At 37.0% G+C, this 27,603-nt stretch overlaps 3 protein-coding genes across 3 annotated transcripts in view; 2 read left to right on the forward strand and 1 right to left on the reverse strand.

Annotated features, from left to right (window-relative positions):
• The window catches only part of asic1b (acid-sensing (proton-gated) ion channel 1b), a 172,860-nt gene extending 169,117 nt beyond the window's left edge, over positions 1-3,743 (reverse strand). The window contains exon 1 of the mRNA XM_055050379.1: positions 3,223-3,743. Coding sequence (XP_054906354.1) covers positions 3,223-3,584 — 362 coding nt within the window. The 5' untranslated portion in view covers positions 3,585-3,743. The remainder of the gene's footprint in view (positions 1-3,222) is intronic.
• Positions 3,744-16,921: 13,178 nt separating this feature from the next.
• LOC129372852 (elastase-1-like) lies at positions 16,922-19,745 on the forward strand. The gene is made up of 8 exons (XM_055050386.1): positions 16,922-17,018; positions 17,266-17,363; positions 17,484-17,584; positions 18,086-18,211; positions 18,332-18,468; positions 18,540-18,682; positions 19,370-19,519; positions 19,626-19,745. The coding sequence occupies exons 1-8, from the start codon at positions 16,979-16,981 to the stop codon at positions 19,635-19,637; spliced, it is 807 nt and encodes a 268-aa protein (XP_054906361.1). The 5' UTR covers positions 16,922-16,978; the 3' UTR covers positions 19,638-19,745.
• A 1,418-nt stretch (positions 19,746-21,163) lies between these two features.
• LOC129372850 (deoxyribonuclease gamma-like) lies at positions 21,164-25,944 on the forward strand. The gene is made up of 10 exons (XM_055050381.1): positions 21,164-22,092; positions 22,232-22,326; positions 22,602-22,694; positions 22,834-22,946; positions 23,402-23,514; positions 24,035-24,189; positions 24,358-24,454; positions 24,545-24,614; positions 24,887-24,963; positions 25,373-25,944. Exons 1-9 carry the CDS (start codon positions 22,006-22,008, stop codon positions 24,958-24,960), a joined length of 897 nt encoding a protein of 298 aa, XP_054906356.1. The 5' UTR covers positions 21,164-22,005; the 3' UTR covers positions 24,961-24,963; positions 25,373-25,944.
• Positions 25,945-27,603: the final 1,659 nt, after the last annotated feature.

Genomic DNA, 27,603 nt, shown 5'->3' on the forward strand with positions numbered 1-27,603 from the left:
GGGAAGAGATGGCAGCTGTGAATAAGGCACATCCCTCCACACTGTCAGCAGGAGACGTTAAAGTCAACTGGAGTCATTAATCTAATGCATGGATATTTGTGCACCAGGAGTAATAAAATACTAAAGGAATGATTTGAATCAGCAGAATGTTCTTACATGAAACACTGTCACTTGGTCGGTTCGTAGCTCTGCACGCTGTTTTCTGTTTTAAAAATCTATTGAGTAATGCCGCCATTTTATCTTAACTCCCAAAAAAACAGAGGTGTGCGATTGTACCGCTGACTTAGGGTAGTTTTACACCTGATAGTAGAGCAGACTTGGTTCAGTTGGGGATAAAAATTGCAACATTTGTCACATTTTCAGCTCCTGTGGTTCTGTTTCACACTGCGCTATGTCAAGAAAACCAAAGCCTTTAAAAAACAAAACGTAACTTTCCTTTTCACAAAATGTGAACAAAAATGGAGGAGTGTTAGATTTTAGCAGTGAGATGATTTCTTCTTGTCTTTTGCTAAAGATCACAAACCATTTCTCCAGACCTTTTAGGAAAATGAACCAGAGTTCAATTACAACAAACCAAACAGGGCAGCTGTGAAAACCCCCCAGAAACATTTACAGTTTTGTATCCGAGTGCAGCTCATAAATGTACTTTTTCCAAGCCCTTGTCACAGCTCAACAAACTGATATTAGAAGCATATTTTATGTTGAAAATATTACATAACGGTCACAGGAAGGGTTAATGTCCAATAAAACATGATTCATAATTATCTTCATTGTTATCTCTCATGCTAACGCTTTAATTTACTATCATCCTGCTTTCAGGGGCCACCTTTTATGCATGACCCTCCATCTTCCTTAGTTGCGTCAGAGGAAGGGCAGCGGAGTTCAGAGCTTTAAAAGGCTTTGCTTGCTTTGTCCATGTTCTTTTGCACATCTCCCAGAGCTCCTAAAGTGACAATCAAAGCAGGCCAACGCCAACAGTGCTTTGCACTTGCGTGGCAGACATGGCATCACCCAAGATAATTCAGACGTCATAGCTGACTTGAGTTCGCCTTCTTTGCTGCTAACAGGATTTGACACAAAAGTAACATTTTGTACGACTTCAGAGTGAAACGGTAGCCTGAAGCGTCTTGCCAGCTGGTTCAAGAAGAGTTTGTGATCAGATCACCTCACTGGTGGAGAAATGTTCAGTTTTCTGACGACCAAATGCAGACAAATCGATTTCAAAAGTGAAATTTGCACATTAAGTAGATTTGTTCCACAGAATGGTCTAAATCAAACATGTGGTTTGGTTAATTTTTATGAAAATGGTTTGCAGCTGGGGAAAAAAAGAAATAAACATGAAGTTGCTTGAGAACTAAAGATTAGCATTATTAAAAACTACAATGAGGCAGGTATTGGTACTTTAGAAAATGTCAGAATGTGGAAAGTTCTGCTGAAAGATATAACCAACATCTCCATAAAACTTGTCAGAAGAGGGAAGCATGCTGACTTCAGACTTAATAAAAACACAGTAATCCAACACCAGCAGATAATATGGCTCTTCAAATGATCAACTGTAGAAACTTCATACAGGATCTCAAACAACTTGGAGTCTTGCCACTTCAATCTTCCTTTGGGCTCTTGGATCTTGATTTCCAAAAGAAATACTAAGTTCACTTTCATCTTAAAGAAGCCCTTGCACCACTGAGCAGCAGCTCAGGCCTTTTTCTGCTTCACCCAGGAAAGACGCTTCTGACTTTTCCTCTAGTTCAGAAGCAAAGAGACGTAACCAAAGTCCAGGATGCATCTGTGTGTAAATATAAAGGCCCAGTTACAACATACTGGGGCGTCTACAGCTTACATAAATGATGGATTATCACTTACTTTCCTCATATCAACTCATCATGAGTTCATTCCTATTGGGAGAAAAGGGAGTCGTGTCATAGCCAAAATACGGAGGTGAGAAAGCTTTTAGAAGACACTCTTCTTCACTATAAGACAGTAATAAGTCCTGGCTCCTGACATCTCCCTATTTGTCTGAGGTTTCTACAGAAGACATGGTTCTTCAGGCACATCCTGTTAACAAAACTCCCTCAGCATTCTCAGAATCGGAGCTGCCAGATGAGTTTTAACGAAAACCAGATATAATGGGAATGTGTGTTTTTAAAGACGTATATCAGACTGAGGTGTGATGGCAGCTTTTTGGAGATTCCTTCCACGATTTATTCTTAAGATTGATCCAGATTGGTAGTGGGCTTTTTTAAAAATTAATCATGTGGCATAAGAGTCCCTTTCTGCAACATTCTCACAATTAGACAGTTTTAAAGGTTACTAAACCTCCATCTGTTCACTATAATCATGGACTTAGCAGCCATTCTTCTACATGAATAAGCACATGGCGACTGTGGACAGTGAAGCACTCTTTCATCGGCTTTGCAACATAATCTATAAAGGCTGCAGTTATCCCTTTTGCTTGTGCACATTTTTTCTTCCACTAAACTTTCCAATAGCATGTGTGGATACAGTTGGACTAAGCAGAGAGTTTAGTGGGTAACCCTCTGTGTGTGGAGGTGTTAATCGGTGGAGCTACATTTCAATTGATCATATGTTTGTGCAATTTAACATTTCGAAAATAAAGTTCCTTAATAGAAAAACACCAAATTAGAGGGAAAAAATATTGTTTTCCAATAAAATGTTTGGGCACTAGGACAAGGTGTGGGTTTTTTTTTTTTTTGCAAAACTGTAAATGAAAATCCTTTTTTTTCACATCTCACCAATCATGTCATTGACAACCGGATGTTACTGGCACAAACCACGAAGAAGAACAAGACAGGAAGTAGTTGTAGGATCTGCATGTTTTTAATGATTTGTCTCGTGAGGAAACTCATTCTTGTGTGATTTTAATTGTGTTCTTATTTCATGGAATGTTTTTTATGGAAATTTACGGAATATAAAGTTTTGCGCATATTTGTAAAGTAAACCCGGCTATAATTTGAAAAAAGTAACTTGAGGGTTTTTATCAGCTATAACTACAGACACAAAAAGAAATGTGAATTAATTTTTGTTTGTTTGTTTGTTTAAATGTGTCAATCTTATTTAACTTTTGAGGAACGTGTTCATGAACCAATTTCAGCATAAGTTCAAAACTTTACAATCCAACAGATTTCTGCTGAAATCAGCAAAACAGACAGACAGACAGACAACACCGCCCACAGGTTAATAGTTTCAATTAGACCTACACACCTGCCATTGAGCAAGGCGAGGAAGTCGCCAGCGTGGTACAGGTCGTTGTGAGTCACCTGGCTGAAGCGGAAGGAGTTGAGGTTGCAGAAGGTGACCGCGGGGAAAACGATCATGGACGCGGCCACCTCGTCCAGCTTGGTGACGTGGGGATACTCGAAGTAAAACTGCACCCGGTCCACGCACACCATCACCAGCACCCCCAGAGAGGCCAAGAAGAACACAATCCACAGGCTGCGCTTCACGTACTTTCGTTCATAAGTGAACATGTGCGAGATGCCGTGCAGCGTGGACCTGGTGGCGAAAACTTCAATGGGAGCCGGCCGCTTGTAGTCCACGTCCTCCGGGTCCGCCTTCAGATCCATTATTTCCAGCGGGATGAGTTTGGACGGATGGAGACTGGAGGCTGCAAACCGCGCGAGTTGGCTTTATGAATAAGTTGATGCTTTATTTATGAGGAGGATGTTAGCCGTTGCCAAGTTCACGCCCTTCCACGCATGTATTTCTCATGCAGTCTGTGTGAGATGTTGCGTCACTAACAGCCGGCAAAAAAAAAAAAAAAAAAAAAAGAGAGAAGCTCCTCAATCAGAGCATTTTACTCAAAATCGCAACTGAACACTCAGTCCGTACACCGAGCAGAGGAAGGAAGCATGCGATATTTGCTGCCTCAGTTTAAAGTCACAGTTCCATCATTTTAATAAAAATAAAAACCCAGCGCAGCGCGCATGGAGAGATGCCAGCGCTGTTCTCTTCTCTTGAACACTTCTGTGATCTCCGCGAGTTGTTTCCACAGTGACCACCAAAAAGAGCAAAGCCCAGGAACACACGAGTGGGGAATAATCAGAGCAAGAAGAGAAGGGAATTAAGAAATCAAAGCGCTGGTGTATTCTCTCTCATTGTAAGGCAGGAGAGTAGGCAGGCAACATGGCTTTTTCCAGATCCTCAAATCAAATCCGAACACGTGCTGAATAACAAGGAGCCGCTGATCTCCGGCCTGTTAATGTTTTAAAAGCAGTCGTCGGCTCGTCCTCCTGGGTTTTCCACAGCTGCATCACGCAGGAGCAGGAGCAGGAGCTGGGTCTGTGTCGGTGCGTCTCTGCTCGCATCCATTCCTTCACCACAATGCGGGGAGCAGCACGCAAAACACGCTCACATCCCCCGTATATCTTCAAGTTTATGTAAGGAGAAAAAAAGCGAAACACCTTTCCTTCTGAATTCAGCGGAGCTCGTCAGCAGCTGCTTGTCTGGATCACTTCCATTCGTCCCAAACAGGAGCAGCGAGAGGCGGCGGGCTGATGGAGTCCAACGTCGGCGACACACGACTTGTGTCAGACACGCAGCTGAAGCGGCTGGTAGAATAAAACTACATCACGCAGGATGCCACTGAAAAACAAACCAGTTCACTGATTCTTTCATGCAGCTCCGAGAGCCTCAAGTTTCCTCTTTCTGCCATTAGAGGTCATAATGATAATAATAATGATAATAATAATAATAATAACTGTCAAAAAATCATTTTAAAAGAACATTGGAGAAGTTACAACAGCACCCAGTTAGATTGCAAAAAAATAAAACAAACACCTTGTAATAAATTTACTTCCCACATCAGATTCTAAAGTAGCATTAAGTTTATAATGTGGCTTCCATGACGACCATTACACATAACATGAATATGGTTGCCATGTCTCTAACCTTAACAGCTGCGAAAGTTTGTAGATCTGTTTCATTCATTCACAACAGCAAATGTTTTTGGCTAAGTCTCTGCTTTGCCACTGGAATTTTGTAAAATCCTTCTTACATTCAGTCAGACTGGATAGAGAGCACATGAAAGCAAACATTTTCAAGTTTCTGCACAGATTTTCACTTGGATTTTGCTCTGGGTTTTTTCTGGGCCTTTCTAACTCATGCTCATCTTAAATCTTTTAGGATTAACTGCTTTTTACAACTCTACTACTTCGCGCTGACTGTGTTCCTTTCTCTTCACAGAAAGACTTATTGGGTTGTCAAAAAACAAATTACAAACAGGTGAACTATAAATAGCAGCTCCATGACTTCTGAAAGGAATTGCTTGAGGTATTGACTGAACATAGCTAAACAAAAATGCATGGCAAACACTTGTTTACAAAAAGAATACATAACTGGAAAACTGCAGTTTTTCTTTCACTTCACAATTTTGCTCTACTTTCTGTCACCAGCATCTTCACAAAGCAATTTGCTTTTGTTCTGAGGGTCATATGCACATCATGCAACAAAACATGTTGATCCTGGGACACAGGACATGTCTGCTGGCACATAATTGCTTGAACAGAATAACTTATCTTTGTGCTAATGGAAATTGAACCCAAGGATGAACAAGGTTTGTGGAGATATAATATTCCCTTTCTGACAAGATGGAAGATTTCTTTTGATTTACCCAGAAATCAAAAGAAATGAAAGCAGTGTGTTGGAAGTTTTGATGTGCTCCTCTATTTTACCCAAATGTTGTGAAAAAGTGGTTTCAGGACATGGGTCCAGCTCTACGAACCAAAAGGTATTTATAACTTTTAAAATTTCTGACATGCAGTCATCTCCATCCTTATGCGTTTTCACTGATCAGATATTTGCACAATTTAAAGTTTAACACATTTATTCTCTTGACATTTCTAAAAAAGTTTTTGTTTTTGGATATAAAGGTTTGGCACTGGAACCAGGTGTTGTTGTTTTTTTTTTTTTGGTTGTTTTGAAATTGGTTTATTTCACAAAACTGCAACAGAAACACTTTTTTTGTTTTTGCAAAAAGCAAAAAAATGACCAGATGCTGAAGAAGACGACAGGAAGAAGTTGGTGCAGCATTTTTTTCAATAAATGAACAAACTGATTTGAATGGAAACAGCGATTTTGAAATTATGTTTTTCCGAGATTACCAGAGTATTGACAGTTTTACGTACATTTGTAATGCAATTGCAGATACTGTTCCACGCAACCTTTTGAGTAGAGAATCAATGTTGCACAGTCTACGTCTCTCAGTATATGCTATGCTTGATTTTTTTTCCACTTTCCCCTATATATTTATTTGTAGAACGACAAGTACTCAGATTTTAGCCACAGACACATCAACCTTTATAAGCAACAATAACTTGCACCCATTTTCTTTGTGCACAATTTCTTATCAAAAGAGGGAAATTGTTTTTTTAGTGTATTGGTTTCTGCACACATCAAGGCTGTATCCTGCATCAGATTGCTTTAAGATTAAGAACACGGTATTAAGAAAAGAAATAACCTTTGCCATGTGTTTTCTTACAGAAACTAAACATTTTTTACAATGCTGATGTACTGCATGCTAAAAGCTTTACTGCTAAAACGGCATCTATTGAGCCTAGGACAGAAAGAGTTAAGTTTTCTGACTTATCATATTCAGTTTTTTAATGAGGCAAACAGCTTGCACATGTAATTTAATGTCAAACAATAAAAGGAAGATATGGTTTCCGCTGTACCAACCAGAGGGCAAACTCGATCACTCAGATAAATTTAGTTCTGGGCAAATTACTATAACAGCAACAACAGAGTCAATTTTCCAGTGAGGTCCTACACAGATGCTCATTCATTTCTACATGTATGCATGTTTACGGTTCATGTATTTTCAGACAAGCTAAAAAAAATCTCTTTATGAATCTGTGTTCTGCTCCAGACAATGAATGGAAATATGTCAGTCAACACCTGAGCCAACAATAGGCAATAAGGCAGATGTGTCACACCACTGCCACTGCCAGATCTGTCATAGACGCCATATTGCCAAAAGGCAAGGAGAGCTCACCCATGAAATTGTTCGTAGCACGTCCAAAATTGCTATTTGGCATGGTATTGACTGGGAAAATGTGGCAGCATTTATGAAGCCTTCCTTTTTTATTGATCACTGCTGCTGGGAGGGTGAGCCATACATTGCTCTAATGAGAGGAGGTGAGTCCTGGTCAGACATTTTGTTTGATATTACATTCCTAAATGGCATTTTGACAGGACATGGTTTACATTTACCCAAATTTAGCCTTTTTGTAGCTTACATGATATTGCCACAGCAGTGGAAATAACTGCAAGAATCTGGGATTTTCTCAAGTTTGTAAAACTGCAGCTTTCTAGGTTAACTCCACGGAGCTCAACTGGATAAATGTCAGAAAAGAGATTTGAAGCTACTGGCTTGGGGAGCTAATCCATCCATCCAACTGGAGAAGGTGCTGATTAACAAGAAAAAAACAATACAAAGCAATATTTATAATAATTTGAATGTGTTAATGATGTGGAATAGGGAAATGTGACTATCAGATTTAAGATTTAAGAATAGAACAGGGTATAAAAAGAAATAGCCTTTATTATGGTTTTTGTTCTGTTTTTAAAATCACCATAAGTTTACAGTATTGATGTGCTCTACACTATAAACTCCACTTTATCTATTACACACAGAACAGAAAGGGTTACATCTGTTTCCTTATTTTCTTATGTTCAGTTTTTTTAACAAGGCAAACTACTTCCATGAGTCAGCACATCGTTAACATTAAATGAAATATATGCAAGAATATAGCAGAGTACTTGAAGAGAGACATTCTATTTGTTTCCAGAATGGGAAAAAAAAAAACATTTGTCCAATTTACAGTTTGCTTAGCCATTTTCCTTTAGATGTCATTTGGATTACACTTGCAGAGAGAGTGGGTTTACACAAAGGAGAATCTAAAATCTCTCACCACTTGTCTCTTGCGTTTGCATCTCCCTTCAGCTCTCTCCATGCATACAAGCTTTTACTTTGGTCAAGGCAGCTAAAGCTGTGTGGTTTGCCAACCTTCCCAGAGGGAGCTGGCAGGAAACCCGAACATACTCTGGGGTCCTATTGACATGTCTCTTAAGTTTTCGTTGGGTAGGCAGCACACAGTGGGAGCGAGAGACTCTTGACCCAGATGATTTACGTCTTTCATATCCATGACTAGAACCTGCCTCTGATTGCTCTCTTGTCTTGGCACTGATCCAAATAAGGTCCTCATAGACAGATGGTCATTAGATCTGATAATGGGTATCTGCAGGTTCCTGCCCAGACAAATGCCCACTGCTTTAGCAGCAATGATCATTATCAGTCAAGGACACTTTCATTGAAGGCAAGTGAGGGAATCATTAAAAAGGGCTCGATATTCCCAGTTGTGACTTTTTATTACACAGTCAACTCACATTTCTTTTACTTCTAGTGATGCCATATATATGTGCATGTGTGTGTGCATATTCATTTTCATTACGTTTTATGTGTATGGTAGCATGCCCTAGTGATATTAAGGGTGCATTCACACCTGTTTAGTATAATTTAATGAAACTTAACTTTGAACTACAAAACAATAGATACACTATTGTGTATCTATGAAAGTGAACTCTGGTGCTGTTCGAATGCGTATGTGAACATCAAGCAGACTGGAGACTGCTCCAAAAGCAGGGAGTGAACTATACCACAGGGCATTCTGGGTAAATAAATACAACCAAAACAAATGTGCAACAAAGAATTGACTAATTATTTAAAGCTGGCAGAAATATACCCTGAAGAATCTGCAGGTGTATCTTAAGTAAAAGTATTTATGCTACACTTTTCAAGTTTGTATTCATGAAATATTCTAATGAGTAACATTTTCATATTGACTTTACTGTAACACAAAAATGTAACAGTTTTGGTGCTACTATACCAGAACTAGCAAAGCAATAATTAGACTTTGAAAATTGCTATTCTTGTTCTGATTTTCAACTTTGACATGCACCTCTTCAGCAATAAGGTTTATTTATGTGGAGCTGCTCTGGCTCTAATGTCTGAAGCCACTGTGATTACAGAGCCCTGAAGGCTATTTATCGATGGGTAGGTGGTGTCATCTCATCACTTGTATTTCTGCCCTCTTTTAGCGTTCCTGATTGTGTCAGAACATGGGTTATTCATCTGCTTCGCCAGTTCGATACAGAATCAGGTCCATCTCTGCTGGAAGATTGATTCTCTGCCCCGGCAAGAAAAAAATTCAGAATTACCTTTGATAAACTTTGTGTACTCCCAGCCTGAGATTCGATCAATCGCAAATGAGTGTAAAGCAAAAAACCTTGGACTCCTGTCATAATTACTGGGCTGACATTTAATCCAATTACCAAATACTCTTGGTGTCAGATGGGATTTCAGAAGTTTTGCCTTACATGTTTCATACTGAGAGAATTGGAGCTGATTGCATATTTTGTGTCTTGCCACTTTAATGGCTGCATGTTTTTGAGTGATTGGCTATATTGTCTGCTGCTGAGGCATTATTATACAACACAACAGAAACCGAATGTCCGCTTGCTTTCTTGCAAGAAATGCAAAAGGAAATTTAAATAATCCTTTATATAAAAAAAAAAAAAACACAAAAAAACCCCAAGCTGCTTTGTTTCATTAATTACTAATTAAATATTCACCTCCAGGTTTCACTCAAACCTCCCAACATATCTGCATTTAGGCTTATTTTTTTATCTTATTGTCTTGGTAGAGTGCTGCTGCAGTTTTCTAAAGCAAATCTGTGCCCTGCTTTTATGAGATATGTGCTCAGAAAAACAGGCAGCTGCTCCTCCATGTGACATGAAAGAACGGCATTCACATTGAAGCAATGATTAAAAATAAAATCACCAGCAATTACTCTTAAGTGCTGATGAAAAAGAGAGCCAAGAGGGAAACTCAAAGCATTTTCGCTAAGTTCACTTAAGGCATGGATTAAACATAAAATGAAGTACTTTTGAGCCATGCATCGCATTAATTCAGGGAATTTTTTGATGTAAACGTTTCAGATCATCTCTTCATCAATTATGGCAAGGAGTCATCATTTTGTAAAGCTCTTGTCATGCAAGGTAAAAGCTTTTTACACAACATCTTAAGCTTCTGAGATGCTTTGGTCATCACACTGATGATCATGGAAAACATCTATGGTTGATTATAAATATTCAACATGGACACTTCATTTCGTTTCAAGAATCAAAATTAAGGAAGTCCAAGTAAATTTTTTCCCATTTCCAATATCCCTTCATAATACTGACTGAAGTCATGCATGAAAGTAATATTGCACAGACCAGTGAAGCCCTGCGATTACATTCTTTGTCTGTGTGCCTCCAATTGTCAGAGGTGGAAAGTGATTGACAGAATACACAATAGATTCGGAGGTTTGCTCCGTGTTGTTTAACTCGCATCGCCCTCAGACATCAAACAGCCTCTAACCTGCTTTTCTTTCATGGGGTTGAAGTTTGAAAGGGGAAAAAAATCTGGTAAAACTGTGACAGCTTTATAATTTATATTCTAACACATTAGTCTGCAAATGAAGCAGTTTCTGATATGACACACTTATGCAAACTGATGTTTGTGATGTTGTGCTAATTGACGCTTAGTTATTTGCTCTAACAATTATATTTGACAGCCAGTGACAGAAAAACTGTAAATTTGTAGTTCAGAAATAAAACATGCATTACAAAATAGATACAAAAGCTGCCCTTGCTGTCAAATATTTTTGACAGATCAGTCCCAATTAATGCATTTTAAAGTCAGTTTTAGGCTCTTTTTTTGTTGGAGATGATTTTTAATTCTTGTCTCTCTTCAACTGGAGAGAGCCTGGAGATAAAGTCGTTATCTCCAGGCAAGTCATTACCTTGATAACTATTTGAATAAATGGCTGGACAATAAATCAACAACTATTGCTTTAGACACATGATCAATAGTAATAAATATAATAGTGATTAAATTGATGTGAGGGGTTGAGTGGCTGAAGTCTTTCCTCTGCCTACATCTCCCAGAATTCTGTGCAGTTCTGGATCTGACTTCAAAGTTTGGAGGCATCAACTAACTCACTCTCTCACTCTTTGGTTGAAGAGCAACAACTTGTTGCACCAGCAGCAGTGAAAACAATGAAAATGTTTGACAGTATTTCAGATATTCAATCAATAATTATCGATAGACTGATATGAAATACTCATATAGTGATGCGTTTTTCAGCCACTTTGTCCATGTAATAAACACAGCTCCTGGAACGCGCAGACAATGTGTCTGATTTTTAATCATCTTTGTTCCTACTCCACTATTGGAGGAGGAAGCTCGGAGCAGCACGGCCCATTTCCACTCTGCTTGACCCGAGGCTGGAACCTGGCAACACGGCGGCCGCTGAACTCCGGGCGGAGGGGAGCGGGAAGAAGCAAGAAGCTGCAGGTGAAAGCAGCAGCAGTCATTAGAAGATGGGGACGGATGAGTAACGCACCCCGGGATCAATCAGGCACAAATGACCACAGGAGATCATCTTTCTCCAGCAGCAGGATCCTGCTACCCTATCCTGCCCCTTCCCCCATTAGCCAAATCACCCGGCTCCTTGAAGCCACCAGATATACAGAAGCAGGAAGGAGGACACGATGTGATCAGGCACTGTAGTGAGAGAGTGTCAGGGTCAGCAGGAGCATATATTGATTGTTTTTGCTTTTGTATAATTGCAATTAAAGTTTGCAAACAGGCATGTGGATCAGTTTCACAGATGTCACCCATGCGGAGTTGCAAGGCAGCATTGATGGATCCTTACACATTTCCATGACCAGAAGGAAAATCCAGCAATAACCTCAGGCACTCAAACTGTGAGGTTCCACTACTACTGATAAAAAGCTCCTACTACTGATATCTCCAAAAGATCAGACAGAAAGATATTAGACTGAACTAAATTTATGATTAAAACAGATTTAAATATTTTAAAACTTTATTGAAGGTACAAGAAAGAGAGATGAAAAACAATCATTTAATCAAATCATCTATCCATTCATATTCCAGTTTTGCTCAGAACTGGGAAATTTCAATTTCACAGTCAGAAAAATCAACTGGAACGCCTCCTGAAGTCAGATTTCCCACTGCAAACTGGGAGCAACTCTGACTACCCCAGTTACGACTTGTAAGTTTCAATATGGTCGCTCGTCGCATCAAGAGTAGTAAACTATGGTGGAAACATGTTTAGTAAAGCTTTAAAATTGTATTTGTAAGAGCTATTTATGGGAGTCACCATGTTGAAATTACAACTTCTTAGCTTGAACTCTGTTACCTTGTTTTTGACATCAAATCCGAGCTCCGAGTTCCTACATTTCCCAGGTAACTGGAACGCAGCATAATTTCTTGCTGGGTAGCCAGTCTGTCTATCCCCAGGTATCACTGGAAGGGGCAGGAGAAACACAAATCACCAGTTCCTCATATGTTAATTAACTTGCATGGCTGGAGGAAGCCCAGAAATCAGGAGACATTAAAACCTGAGAGGGATTTGAACCCGTTGCTTTGGGCTTTTGAGGGAATTTACTCCAAACTAATCAGTTTAAATGTAAACCTTTTGCATCTTAAATTTACTCAACATAATTTTTCAGTAGAGAAATAAAAGGAACCCTGAAAAGCAGACTGGTTTCCTGATGACATGTCAGAAAGTCTCCATCTTTTGTTTTGTTTTTTCAAACATTTTTGAATTAAAGGAAGAAAAAAAACCTTGAAATTATTCTGTTATAGAAGTTGGAGGCGTTTGATTTAAAGAGACATTAACCTCTATTTGAAGACACATTAAAATAGAATTAATTTGGATTACCATGTGAACTGAGACCAATAGGGCTTCACCTCCAGTACACTCCTGTAATTGGTTGCATAGATTTCCATTAAATCTGGTTTGCGGAGTCCTTTGATTTAGACTAAAAGCTACATTTTATCAAAGTTATGGTCGCTGTACGTTTTAAACAAAGTTAAATTAGAAATAATCCACAGGGTCGTGACGCTACATTAAATCTTAGCATAGCTACAGAGTCTGTAGGCTTCCTGATGGCAGCATAATGATAATAGATTGGAAGTAGAGAGTTAATGGTAAACAGACAAGATGAGCATGTGGATCATACTCCTGTCCAAATCCCACGATACATTTTGAAAGCCAGGACTTTTCCTAAGTGAAAGAGAGAGAGAAATGAGGAGAATTTACCGTTTTACTAAGAGCTGTCGTCTTTAAAAACAAAACTAGTCCTATTTACACTTTAAATGTCAGTTTGATGAAACATCACAAGGATGTCTTCAGTCACATCACAGATGCTAAAAACAAAAAATAAAAATCTGTTGACACCAGAAGCAAAGCCACTTTGCATTTCATAAAGGAAATAAATAAGACTTTAGCTGAGTTTGATGTTCAGTAAGTGGCCAAATAATAACTGTTGATTTCAGATTCAAAGCAAACATAGAAACAGCATTAATAAAAGAGGCGACATTATGTCACTTTGATTTGTGTAAACATAAAAACAGCGCCGTGCTCTACCTGGGGTCTGATAATGGTCATGGCTGCCTGGTTGTTAATGCTCCCTTGGTTCAGTAAATTTCTCTGAAAGTGATCCAGCACAGTATACAGCCACAAACTCAAAGGCATTTTCTTCATTGACAGTCCAACACAGTGTAATAAAGAACTTGGACGTGAAAGAAAAACACCCCAAAACATTCAGCCAGAGCTACAGAGGGATGAGCCATAGTAAAGTATATTCTTTAGAACGGCCTAGTCAAAGTCACCATCTAAAAAAATCTTTGGTTTTGACATTTTAAACATTGGGGAAAAGTTGGTTTTTTACACTAAAATACAAACACTGAAGATGTTTTTATCATTAATGGCCTCTTCCTGAACTAATAACACGCCATGTGTCTTGCACTTTGTGCTTGTTGAAAGTGGGATTACAGCATTTACCATTATCTCATATTCATTGTTCTGTGTGGAGCTATTTCGTCTGCATGTTGTTGTTTTTTATGAACCACAGAGGTTTTGATAAAAGGACTGAGTGCTGCAAACTAATGCAACTAAGCCTCCTGTGAAAGCTTCACTTTAAACATTATTGTTTTCTTAGAAAATCCAAAGCAATTATGTGATATTGGCTCCAGGAAAAATAAAATCAGAGGCTGCAGGATGACAAAACCAAAATATAACTGAAACACCAATAATTTAATTTTGACAGGGAGACAAAAAGTACATGTTCAATTTTGTACAACAATCATTTTAACTAATCTTTACTGTCACACCTGTAACAATAATTATGAGAGGCTATTATTCTACTCTACCTTTACATAAATACCTGGAAAACTTGCCATGTAAATGTAACTAGTTAAAACTGTCTGAAATAGCTGAAAACAAAAAATGACACCTGCTAGTAACCTGCACGTTTGACAGGTTTGTAAGAATATTTCACCTAAATTTTATTTTTTTAAAAACTGCTTTGTTACATGTTCAGACAAATAGTGATTTCCAGATTTATTGGTGATGCGTAAAAATAAAAATAAAAAATAGATCTTCTTATTGCAGTAGAAGTTCTTCAATAGAGATTTTTTTTCTGATTGTATTTGCCACAGTAACAGTTTTCCTTTCGTCTTTATCCGACACATTTTTGAGTTCAGAGTCAGAACAAAATACAGATAAGAGTTAGGGAAGAGCAGGTAGAAGGTTTTGTATTAGGACAACAGGAAACTTACAAATGAGTTTGAGAAAGAAGAAGAAACCTGCAAAGAGCAACAAAAAACAGGAATCTGGCATATTGAGACAGGAGTGGAAAATGACACTGGATCCAGGTGAAAATAATCAGAGGAATGTGGAGCAACTGTGAGGAGAGGAAAAACAAGGAAACTGCTGGAAGGTGAATATTTAACACAAACGGAGCTGAACAGACACCAAACAAACTACCCACTGAAGGAAAAATGGCAATTATCTAGGAGAATAAATTAAAATGCACAGAGAACAAAACAAAAATAAATAATTGGGAAAACAACCCAAGGAATTAAACTATATAGCAAAACCCTAATGGCAATAACTGAACAAGGCAAGACTTTTTCAACATTATTAAAGATCTTTGAAATAATCAAAACACAAATATGACAAAGTTCAGACTCTCTAAACAACCTGTAAAATTATGTCCAAAAAACCCAAGTAAATAAAATACAATCTTTCTCAGTGAAAGATGTTCCTACTGCAATAAAATCTTTTAAGTTTTTGTTTTATGAACATGTTTTATCAGGTTTTTGATTGCTTTTTTTGCCAATATCTCAATTTAGGAAGTTTAAAATCTAAGTCCATAATTTTTAATTTAGCTGGCATTATTAACATGTACTCTGCCATAACCCTTAACTTTTTATCACAGGCCCAATCAGAGCATCCCAATAATTTCTTTGGAACCTCAATTTCCTGACCGTGTGTAAGACAACTTCATGGGAGCTAAATCGATGGGAGCTAAATCGACTGTTCGCTAATGAGAGGAAGCTCTATCAAGAACCAACATCTTTAATTAACACATCCCCAGCACTTCCTGTCTTTGATCTCGCCGTTTGATTTATGCCTCTGTGAGAGAAGGTTGGTGGAGGGCTCCACAAGAAGTTGGGAATGGAAATGAAGACGTGCAATGAGAAAATGATGAAACTGCGGTGCCCCCGATGTTCAGAAAGTCCCGCAGCATTAGGACCTTTCCCTTTGTGTGAAGGGCCAGCTCAATTACAAGTCCGCATAGCTATCTCTTCAATAGCCTGATAAGGCAATAATCCAAATCCATGCCATTTTAATGACTTCCTGTCTAATTAAGAACTGCTTTACAATAGATGGACACATCTGAGGCCGTCCTTTTGTACAGTAACCTATTGTTGGAAATATCAGTGTGACCAGTGAGGAACTACTAAGTAGTTTTTTTTTTCTTTGAGAAAGAGTAAAAAAAAATAATCTAGTAATCTGTGTTATTTGTTACTCAATGTCAGAGAGGTTACAACAAAGCGCAAATCCCCTGTTAGTTCTGATGCTGAACTAACATCTCTCCAGGTTGCAATGTAGGTGCTCACTTTGTTTTTAAATATTTATGTTTCAGCAGTTATAGCTAATATTTTAATCTCATGAATGTTTGGATGTTTCGAGCATAAAAACACCTGGTTAATCTGTCAGAAACATTACGAGGTGTGTGTTTCTGGCAGGACATTTAGAAGCTTTTCCGTTAAACTTGTTAGTCTTTACTGCCCTCTAGTGTTGGAATTTAACATTGCTACATTAATAAGCAAACATCCAGAGAGTGTAATTTAGTAATTTATTAATTAGTCATTTTTAGTCATTTGAAATGAACTGATTATTCAACTGTAAAACAAATAAAATCAATACATTTAGTTTTCAGTTCTGGAGGTCCACATGTTACATTTCTTGTTTATTTTGTCAGTATTGAACTAACTAACCTTTGACATCGTGAAACTTGATCCTGCAAAATGTTGTACACTTTTGTATCACTAAGCATCTAATCACAAACTTGTATGCTATTTGAATCTTAAATTATTTTTGTTCACACATGCAAAGTGAATAAATGCACAGTCACAGTTGCTATTTCTTCAGTATATTTGTGCAATAATTGGTCAAAAATAAACACAAGAAGGACATATTTCCAAGAAGTGAAACACACCTACGTGACAGTTTTAATCGGAAACCATGACAAACACACTGACACATCTACCTTACACTAAAAGAATACATATATTTAGAAATATACATAAGCTTAGCGTTTCTGTAATTATAGAAAAGTGGCTGCAACTTTTTCTGTTATTTTCCATCACTGACGTCATCAAGAGGCATATGCCACTGGTCTACATGAAACTGTGTGTGAGACAAACCACAGGTGCATTCATGGACATGACTTTCCACTCCGGGTCAAGGTCTGGCTTGTGTATAAAAGACGACAGACGTATTTGCTCCTTGCAGAATTGTTCTGACTTGACACAAACATGCTCAGGATTCTGGTGTTGACTTGTCTCGCTGCCTTGGGTAAGAACACAGAAGCAAATATGCTGAAAAAAAATAAACTACTCCAGTTTGTTGCAGATAAGTGTATTAGTTTTGCTCAATTACATACTGTCTGTATGAGCAAAACTAATAAAATGATCTGCAACTTTAAGTAAGCAGTAACTTCTATTTACCGGCTACATAATTTCTGGCTACTTCTTACTGTTTTTGAAATTATGGAAGAATTTCTATGTCAAAATCAAGTTGTTATTGTTGTGTTTTGATCCAGCGGTGGCTGAGCTGGAGCATGAGCCCAAGTACCTGGAAGACGGCTTGCAGAGAGTTGTTGGAGGATCGGTTGCCAAACCTAACTCCTGGCCCTGGCAGGTAACACACTGCTGACGATACGATTCATATTTAATGTGTCTAATTTATGATGGAACTCAAATGTTTTACATGAATTACAAAAACTTGAAGCATTAAAGCCTGCGATCATTCTCTTTTCAGATCTCTCTTCAGTACCAGTCTGGCAGCTCCTGGTACCATACCTGTGGAGGAAGCCTGATCCGTACTGGCTGGGTGATGACCGCTGCTCACTGTGTGGACAGGTAGCATAAAGAGCCTTACTATGAACATGTTCATGGTTTTGTGCTTTTAGTTCCTCTTATACAATCCAGTTTGTATAAAAAATTTTAATTTATTTAGTTGTCTTAAAATGTCTCCATCTTGATTACATTTATCACAACTTCAGAAACAGTAAATAACAATTAAAGCTTAAGTTAATTGAAAGATACAGCTGACTATGTTTAATAAACTTCCAGGTTGCATACAAAAGTGGTTTCAAAAAATAAAAACTAGGAGAGAAGGATTTATTTAAAAGAAGCTAAAGGTCAGAACAAATATTAAAAACAATTTTACTAGTTAGATTCAGGTACGGAATAATTGTTTTGAGGAATTAAAATGATTGTTTTTTAAAATCTTTATATATAAGAAAATGTCTAAAATAATTAATGAGGTGTTCTTTCTTTTTTGACTTGTGTATGGAAAAAATTAAAATGACTAAATATAAAGCTTTACTGAGTACTTTATACTGTTTTTGTGTTTTGTAGTGCAAGAACCTTCCGTGTGGTTCTTGGTGAGCATGACCTGTATGCCAACGGTGGAACTGAGCAGGTCATCAGTGTGAGTCAGAAATACATCCACCCCAACTGGGATTCAAGCAGAGTGGCTAATGGGTGAGAAACGTCTTCGAAACATAATGAAACGTTTGATTCTGAGCTCACTGGGGGCTGAACGCGACTCTTTTAGTCTAAGCTTCAATCAAACATGTATTAGTTTTGGTTTCTGTATTTCAGATATGACATTGCTCTGTTGAGACTGTCCTCCAGCGCCTCCCTGAATAGCTACGTTCAGCTCGCCGCTCTGCCCCCCTCCGGCCAGATTCTGCCTCACGACAACCTCTGCTACATCACCGGATGGGGACGCACCTCCAGTCAGTGCAACACTGATATTATTTCCTATTCTTTATGCTAAAGCTAAATGCATCATGTTCCTTTTCATCAGCTGGTGGAAGCCTGTCTGCTCAGCTGAAGGAGGCCTACCTCCCTGTGGTGGGCCACAGTACCTGCTCCAGCAGCGGCTGGTGGGGCAGCACCGTGAAGACCACCATGGTGTGCGCTGGAGGTTACGATGAGGCTGGATGCAATGTGAGCCTGTTTCCTTTTTTTCTCTAATTTTTATTAATACATTTTGACAAGTAGTTTGACATACCACGCTAAATAGATACAAGTGGTACTTTCTTTTTCTTTTTAAGTACTGTCAATCAATTTAAAAAATAATTTAATCAGACTCTGGGGCTGTGATTAATCACTATGAAGTATAAATATGCACATTTTTAAAGAATGTTTAGAAAAATGTTTCATTGTCTCAAAACGCCTGAAGATGCTCAGTTTTCCAGGTTTTTACATTCAGGAATGTTTAAAGTTTGTCATTTCATTTCAAATGTTAATAACAGAAATTATGCTTATATGCAGTACAGTATAATTGTCTTCAAGGACCCAAAGTAATTGATAAAATGCTATTTTTTTTTAATCAAGTTTTTCAAAAAAAGACATGCCATCTTTCAGCCAGTTGCTGGGGGAGAGCAGTTTTCCAGGACAGTAAAATTCTGGCATGCCAATAATAAACTAAAGCTTAAGATTTACAATGGACGCCTTGGGAATTCCAAAAATGACCACTAGATGGCAGCTGTCATATTTGTCACAGCTCAGAAACACTGGAATTATTTCCTGATCATTTCTTTTAGCTTTACATGGACAAGTTTTTTGAATTTCTGAGGTTCTGGGGGGTAAAAACTCCATCAAACTTCAACCTTCCTGTTTTTTAACTCTCAGGGTGACTCTGGAGGCCCTCTGAACTGCCAGGTCAGCGGCAAGTACTACGTGCACGGCATTGCCAGCTTTGTTTCTGGTCTGGGCTGCAACTACTATCAGAAACCCACCGTCTTCACCCGCGTGTCTGCTTACATCAGCTGGATGGACTCAGTAAGCATTAACCATCCAAACTCTCAGAGTTTTTACCATAATTATTAATGACTCAAAAAGAATGGACTTCTAATGAGCTTTTACTTCTTCTCTCTTTCCCCCCCAGATCATGGCTTAGGTGTTGCAGAATGCTAAGGTGCAAGACTGAGGTTGATTATGTTGGCATCTAAAGAAAAAACTATTGCATTCATCTCATTCTCAACAAATATAAAAATATCACAATAAACTTTGTGTGAAGGTTCATTTTTTATATAAATAACGGCAAGCAAATTTATGTACCTCACAAGGGTAAAAAAAACTGTGCCCTGCAAATGTATCAATACCACTCTGACTTATTTTATTTATTTTATTTATTTATTTATTTATATTTTGTCCTACTAACAAACAACAACCGCTCAGGGTAAAAAAACTTATTGCAGGAGTCAATGTGTAGTTTATTTACACTCTACCTTTCATGCACTCTAAAATTAAATACGCCTTTCTGTTTCACAGACTGTTGCGCAACTGTTGCTGCCAGGTGGTAAATAAATCTCTCATTACACACAATGCATCAAAGGCATCAGTAAATTAGTCTCATACAATAAGATGTTATTTTATCAAAAGAAATGTTGAACTGTGAATTGCCTTCTAATGTATTGGAGTGAAAAAGTGGCAAATTACAAAATCAAATCATCACAGTTGGCTTTGTTTAGCCCAACTGTACACCTGCTTCTTCTTTTTTTGTTTTTTACATTTTAAACACCAGTTCCATATTCACACAAACCTCCCAGAAAACCCTCGACTCTCACAGTGAACTGATATGAAAGTTTCCTTTAATCCTGAATACTTGTTTTGCATCAGCTTAGCAACTTAAAGCACATCATCTTTCCATTTCCTGAGTTCCCTTCTGACTTTTCAGGCCAGCACTTTGCACACATCCATTTCCTTCTGATAAAAAAATGCCTCACTGCAAAACAGCAAAAAAATCAGCCTAATTATTAACAAATATTTTTTCTACATTACTTAAGCACTTCTGATTGATGCTTCCTGGATGGTACTTTCTGCCGTTCCATTACAAATGTGTGGAAAACCTTGTCAATATTTTATTAATGTAAAAAAAAAGAACAATTTCACAATTGCAATGTTTTCATTATGTAAAAAACGCAATTAAAATTCCACATAAATAAGTTTAATGTGAAAATCCATTAAAAACATGCCACAAAAACACACGTTTTCTTCTTTATGCCAGTGGCAGCAACCAGTTGTTGATCATGTGACTCTTGTGAAATAAACTAATTTTAATATGGCCAAAAAAAAAAAAAAACACTTCAACCGATTGCAAGAACTTTTTATTGACAACTGAGGTTTTTTCCCCCAAAAAAATGGATGTGTTTCAATTAAGCACATTCATTTTTGAAATGTTAAATTGCGCATTTATACAGTGAATAAAAATGCAGCTACTGTGAAAGAATTGAATGGGTTCCTTTTCTCTGTCAAGAAGGAAATAAAATGTAAACAAACAAATATTTACTGTATTTTTAGTGACCAAACAACTCTCGTCTGAAGGCATTTTTGTCAGACTCGGTTCAAATAGTAAAATTATCACATCTGTGTATGAACAAAAATGCTCAAGGTCAGGTTTTTTTTTTTTCCTCACATCAACAGTTAAAATTAACATGACAGAAACGCATCTGAAAAAGTCTTTGTTTTGCCAATGCCCTCATCGGAGGGCAATTTCCGGTCTTGTTGCTACGCAGGACAAACATATTGTGAATTTTCTGTTTCCTAATCCAACCAGGAGGTGACTCACACCATCAAAAGCACGCACACTTTATTTCTTCCACATGAAACCTACCCTTGTTTTGTTGAGCCACTTCTGCAGTGTCGTTTCCTCTGACGGACCAAAGCTCCTTCCCGCTCTTTTTTCAATTTCTCTGACTTCGATCTCCGTTGCTCGACTTGTAAGTATTTTGTTCTACTTACTTCACATTTCTTATTTTGTCACTACTTTACAAACGGAAAGTATTTGTTTAGTCTGATTTTGAAAGTAAAAAAGCTTTATTTTATTTTTAACTTAGTGATTCTTTAACTTTCAGTAGTTCTCATATCTTGTATTTGCCTCCTCTGCCTCCTCCGATTCTGCTGTTCAAGTCCATTTTAGACAATAATTCTTTTTAAACTTTTCATTAGACTTTGTTCTGTTATTAGTCATTTTCAGTTTAATACTCTGATATTTTAGGAAGAATGTTATATTCCGTTTTCTAAGCATTAGAAAAAGAACTTTCAGATACGGTTCTTTTCCTGAGGAAGTTGTGTAGTTTGATACTTTTTGGACTTTTAACAGATTTTAAAAATTGAGGTTTTAGCTGACTCTTTAGTTAACATCACAGTGAAATCATATTGAAAACTGGTAAATGCTAGGTCATGTATAAATTAAAACACTAAAACTTAAGTTATCTAAAATGTGGACTATTTATTAAGCACGTGTGTGTATTTTAATAAATGAGATGAAAATGAAAGTTGCCGCCTTCAATGCGAAGAAACTGGGACTTCGAAAAGTCAAAAACACCTACGTTTGCAAATACCTCATTAAGGTAAGAAATGCTTTTCTTTATATTTTTGAACGGAATTTAATTGAACTATAACAAATGAAATAGGAATTCACATAAAAAGAAATGGTAAAAAGAAAAATGTAATGAATATATTTCTATAATTGCCATACATTTCTCCTAGATCATCTCTCAGTACAGCATAGTGTTCATACTGGAGGTGATGGATAAAACTGGGAAAGCAATGGAGTTGTTACTGGAAAAGCTCAACTCTACAAAGTAAGTGTAACTCATAAAAACAAAATGCAAAAATCAAAACATGTTGGTTGTTTACAGCAGAAATCTGACAGATATGGATGCATGAAAATGTGTTTTAAAATAGAGATTTAAGATTTCATTTTCTTCAAATACTTTCAAGAAAAGTATTTGAAGAAAATACCAAAAAGAAAATACTTTGAAGAAAATGAAAGGTCAAAGCTGCTGATGACAGCAAAGACATAAAAATATAATAATATTGTGATGATAATAATATAAGTAAATGTTTTTTATGCCAGGTATGTTTCCAACAGTGGTGATGAATATGAGATGGTCTGCAGCTCAGCTCTCGGCAGAAATGCCTACAAAGAGAAGTTTGTTTGTTTCTATAGGTGGGTCACATAAACGAAGAGATCTTTCATGTTTCAGAGACTGTCAATAACATAAAAGAGTTGAAAAACTATCATGAAAGTGTCTTCGTCTTACACTACATTCATCTTACTTCTCTCTGCGGCTCTTTGTGTGTTTCAGAAAGAATGAGGTCGAACTGACGGCTCTGCATCAGTATAAAGACAATCAGCCGGGGGATGAAGACGCTTTTGCCAGAGAGCCTCTGATTCTGCGCTTCTACTGTCCTGCCACTGGTCTGCGCTGTTCATCTAATGATTTTATTACACCATTAGCTGTAATGGACAAACTTGTAGCTTATGTTCAGCATTTACTACTGCTGAGTGAAGAACAAAAACTAGAATTTGCTGACAGATATTTTTTAGTTTTTAACAGGGTGCAGCCTTCTTCCTTGTTTTCCAAAGATGGAAAACAAGCAGTTGCTTTTACATACATATTACTACTCTTATAATTGTTATATACAATAAGTTTCTTGCATCTTTAATACTTTCATTTTATCTTAAAATATTAGCGATAATTTCATTATTCATAAAACAAATTGGTTGCTGCAAAGGAATTAAAAACAAATCCACATAATCACATCTGCATCATATGCTGGTTGGGACTTTAAAAAAGTTTTTAGTATTATAAAATGTCAAATCTATGGTGTAATCTTTTGAGTTCAGGATTTCTCACTTCCGTCCCACAACAGTTATCAAAGATCTGGTCCTGATCCCGGTCCACACCCAACCAAATGATGCTGAGAAAGAACTGGATGAGCTCTGTGATGTGGTCAAAATCATGAGAAAGAAATGGAAAAACCCGGTAAGGATTACAGATTGGTGTTCAAGTCAAAGTTGAGAATATAAAACTAATGAGGTTTTCTTCACATAAATGCTTCCTTTCGTTCAGTACTAATGAACTTCACATTGCAAAAGAAAAGACAAGTGTCAAAAATGCATTTGATGACAATGTTGCACCATACAGCTCGATGCAATCCTCTTTGCATTTCATCACACAGCCACCAATAGAAAGCTCAGGTCACTTTGTGGCTTAAGAACCGACTGACTATCGGATGACATTTTTCAGGTTTTATCAAAGATTAGCACAAACTTCAACCCCCCAAATATTTATGACTACCGGTACTTCTCTCACTCATGGCTACTCAGCATAATAGCCACAAAATTCCACATAATGAACATTAACTAGAGTAACAAAAACAGACTACTGACAAGAACGATACTAAAGAATTAACATAAATCCATAATCTCTCACTGAAGCCACATGAAAGTCAAGCACACTTTGATAAGTAATGACTTTTCCCAAAATTTTATATCCTTTTTAGAATATTATGATTCTGGGAGACTTCAATGCAGCTGGTTCATATCTTTCAAAGAAGAAGAAAAAAGCGATACGCATCTCCCATCCTCCATTTTATTGGATAATTGGCGACGAGGTTGACACAACAACTAGTCCCTTTAACGATCACGCCTATGACAGGTGAGGAGTTACCTTAATACATTCTTTGAATTTATTATGTGAATCTTCATGGTTATAATATAAGGACAGACATATAGTCAAATTTATTAATATTTATTAATTGGGAGGAATTGGATGTTTTAAGAAACACATTCTGTCAAAACACTGTGATCTCTCTTGTTCCGACAGGATTGTGGTTTACACAAAGAAAATGGAAAATGCCATCGTCCCCAACTCAGCCAAATCTTTCAACTTCAAAAGAAAGTTCCGGCTAAGTATTAAAAACGTAAATTTCATGTGCACAACTGTGAATGTCCTCTATCTGACAGAAATGATCTTTTACACATCAGAACAATGTTCTCTTTCTATTTCTAAGGCTCTTCGCATCAGTGACCATTATCCTGTGGAGGTGGAGCTGAAGGCTAACAGATCTTTAGTAAAACAAAGTAAGAAGGCAATCCGACAAAAAACTGTGTAGGAATCAAACCGAATTGATTTGATTGAAAGACAAAAACACTGACACCAGTTTTCAAACAGTCTCTTTGAACAAACAGACTGCAAATAGACACCTAAATTCTATTAGACATGAATAATTTCAATGAGGACGCAATTTTGAGCTAAGTTGAATTATTTGTCTCAAAATTAAAACTGAAAGTGATGTAGATGTGCAGGAATTGTTTTCAATTTTGGTCTCCTTTCATTTAATTCAAACCAACAGGACCTCAGAAGAGAGCCAAACCAGCAAACTACGGTGGAAGGAAGACTCCAGCTGCAAAAAGGAAGCGTAATTAGCAGGTAACACCCAGGAGCCCAATAAAGAGACAATGCTTTAACATTGACACCTGCTAACAATTTGAGCTTCAGTATTGTTAAAACCAATACCCTTAACAGATTTGTATTTTCATTTTAACTAAATACATTTTGACTTATGTAATATTTCCATGTTTATATTCTCAAGTTAAGCAAGATTCAGACCAAAACAATACATCTATAAAGGATTAGTGTTAGACAGCCAAGTATCTTCAGAAACATTAGAAACACTGTAGTGTGAATCTGGCTCAATAACTGTCATGTAATCAGGTGAAAAACAGAAAAAGAAATGTAATTTGCCCTTTTAAGGAGGCTTCTGCATGTAAGAAACTTTATCTATGTGCTCATTTTAACTCTGCAAACCCAAACTATGACTCTGCTCTCCACCAAACAGTTACCTTCGCCTCAAAGCTCCGATTCTGAAACGTCCGACTCTGAAAGTGATGGCTCTGAATGTTATGAGAGCGATAGATTCTACTCGCCCGACCCTGAATGGATCCATCTTTACGCTGGTAATCAAAGGAATGTCGCTCAACAATCAGCACCATCTTATCGGCATCGAGGTCAACAACCCTTCTATCAGCCCATACGATATCGGCTGTCTGCATATCCCTGAGATAATAGAACAATTACTTTCATAAAATAATTAAAATAACAGTTAAATGAGGAAACATCTTTCACCTTGTTGGTTTTTTCTTTCTATAGCTTCAAGATAATTTTCAAAATGTCTATGGATTTTTGGTCTTCTTGTTGAAATCTTATTTCACTACATGCAAAAAAAAAATTATTGGTAATAAAATCTTCTTTGTTTAGTTCAAATGATCTGTTAACCATTTTAGAAAAACTATAATGTGCATATTTTTTCTGCTTAGAAATATACATTGCTTATTTAATCACTTAAATTTTATTTGTGTATGTTTCAAGTGTGAAAATGATTTGTTTAGTCAATAAAATATGATCTTTCAAGGTGTTTTATTTCTACCTAAATATACATTTCTATTCAGAAACTGGCTTTGCATGCCCAAATTTTTTCTGTCTAATTTCTGATCAACTACAGAATCAGCTAATATCATTTTGCAGGATTAAATCAACAGAGAAACCCTTTCGCATTAGCATGTAAACTTTATTATTTTCAGAAGTATTTTGCGAAATCAAAATTAATGTTTTCAAAATACAGGCAATTTCTACCTTTTTTGAAGGAAGATTTTGACATTTTGTGTGACTTCAACTGCAGCAAATTCAATTTGGACTGAAGGAACCAAGCAATGTATTGTATTTCTACATCCTGGTGCAATTTTATGTTTATTTTATTAGGATCTCACAAAATAAATATGTCCGCATCATCTCCTGGGACTCTGCAGATTCAAATTTTACCACTTCAGTTTCATCTAATCAATAATAGAGTAATTCTCTTAAGCCCTTGTTTTCTTCATATGTGCTAAATGGTCTTTTGTATGGCTGTTCTCTACAAATAAAACCCACATTTCTTCATTTCAGCCACAAACATTTAAACCTCAGTCCATAAAGATATTAATTATTTTAAAAAAATAAAACATTTTGGTGTTTCTGAAGTTGTGCAATAGCTCATTTTGTGCACTGGATGTCACTGTCAACCTTTCAGTGAATAATCAATCAATCAATCTCTTTAGGTCACTAGTGACTAAAAGTTAACATCATTTGTGTCATTTGATCTAATTGTTAGCAGCCTTTATTAAACCAGCTAACTCTCTTTCTCTAGAGAAACCTGACCAAGAACAGCAGCAGCAGATCAACAATTACAAATCAGAAAACCACAGATATCTAAACCCGATTAAAATACAAATATGGGCAACAAAGGAAGAAAAATAACACATCCACAGAAGTAAAATTAGGAGTAAAATACTACCTGATATTAGTCAAAATAATTACAAGAAATACCTCGTGTGTCTTATTTAGTCTTTCTGCAGTTGATTCCCGTTGGGAGCAGCAAACTGGAGAAATTTTTCCTATAATCAGTTAAAATGCATTAAAAATGTATCAGTTGTTCTAATTAGTTTTTTTTTTCCTGGTAAAACTTAAATTTAATAGTCTGTCATTTATGCCTACTGAATTTTGTTTAGTTTTGTGAAAATGCCATTTTGTTTGTGATGGCAATAAAGATAAGGATTTTACAGGATTATTCCAAAAGAAGACCCTGAACTGAAATCTAAAATAAAGTTACAGAACAGCTGGAAAACATCTGCAGAATACAGTTTAAACTAAATTCTGCAATCGGGATTTTAATTTTTTTTTTTTTTTGTCATACTCTGTAAATGACTGCTATATAATGTCAAAATTGTCCAAATTAGAAAATAAATTCACAAACATGTATGTCCTAATAAAGGTGGGTCTTATCAGATGTGCAGATTTACGTCACCACTCTTGGTACTTTACCCTCCTCTTCACCAGCTGCTGTTTGTTTCAGCGATTCGCACACAGCAGTTCAGACTGATGGCTGCGACACTTTTGTCTGTTTTTCCTCTTTTGCTGCCGTCACTCCGGTAACGCAGATGAAAAACACCAAGCACAAGTATTTATCATAGTGTGATAAATACTTGTAATGCACTTAAAACCAGTAGAGTCTCAGTCTCATGTTATAGTAGAGCA

Source organism: Poeciliopsis prolifica, unplaced genomic scaffold (genome assembly GCF_027474105.1).
Source record: "Poeciliopsis prolifica strain line A6 unplaced genomic scaffold, Auburn_PproV2 SCAFFOLD030, whole genome shotgun sequence".
NCBI classification, from domain to species: Eukaryota; Metazoa; Chordata; class Actinopteri; order Cyprinodontiformes; family Poeciliidae; genus Poeciliopsis; species Poeciliopsis prolifica.

What these genes read in the sequence shown, in the direction of transcription:
- LOC129372852 (XM_055050386.1), top strand. Translation starts at nt 16,979, where the DNA reads ATGCTCAGGATTCTGGTGTTGACTTGTCTCGCTGCCTTGG. An exon ending in CGGATGGGGACGCACCTCCA is followed by an intron (nt 18,469 to 18,539) that starts GTCAGTGCAACA and finishes CCTTTTCATCAG; the next exon opens with CTGGTGGAAGCCTGTCTGCT. An exon ending in ACGATGAGGCTGGATGCAAT is followed by an intron (nt 18,683 to 19,369) that starts GTGAGCCTGTTT and finishes TTTAACTCTCAG; the next exon opens with GGTGACTCTGGAGGCCCTCT.
- LOC129372850 (XM_055050381.1), top strand. Translation starts at nt 22,006, where the DNA reads ATGAAAATGAAAGTTGCCGCCTTCAATGCGAAGAAACTGGGACTTCGA. An exon ending in TCCGGCTAAGTATTAAAAAC is followed by an intron (nt 24,455 to 24,544) that starts GTAAATTTCATG and finishes TCTATTTCTAAG; the next exon opens with GCTCTTCGCATCAGTGACCA. An exon ending in CAGATCTTTAGTAAAACAAA is followed by an intron (nt 24,615 to 24,886) that starts GTAAGAAGGCAA and finishes TCAAACCAACAG; the next exon opens with GACCTCAGAAGAGAGCCAAA.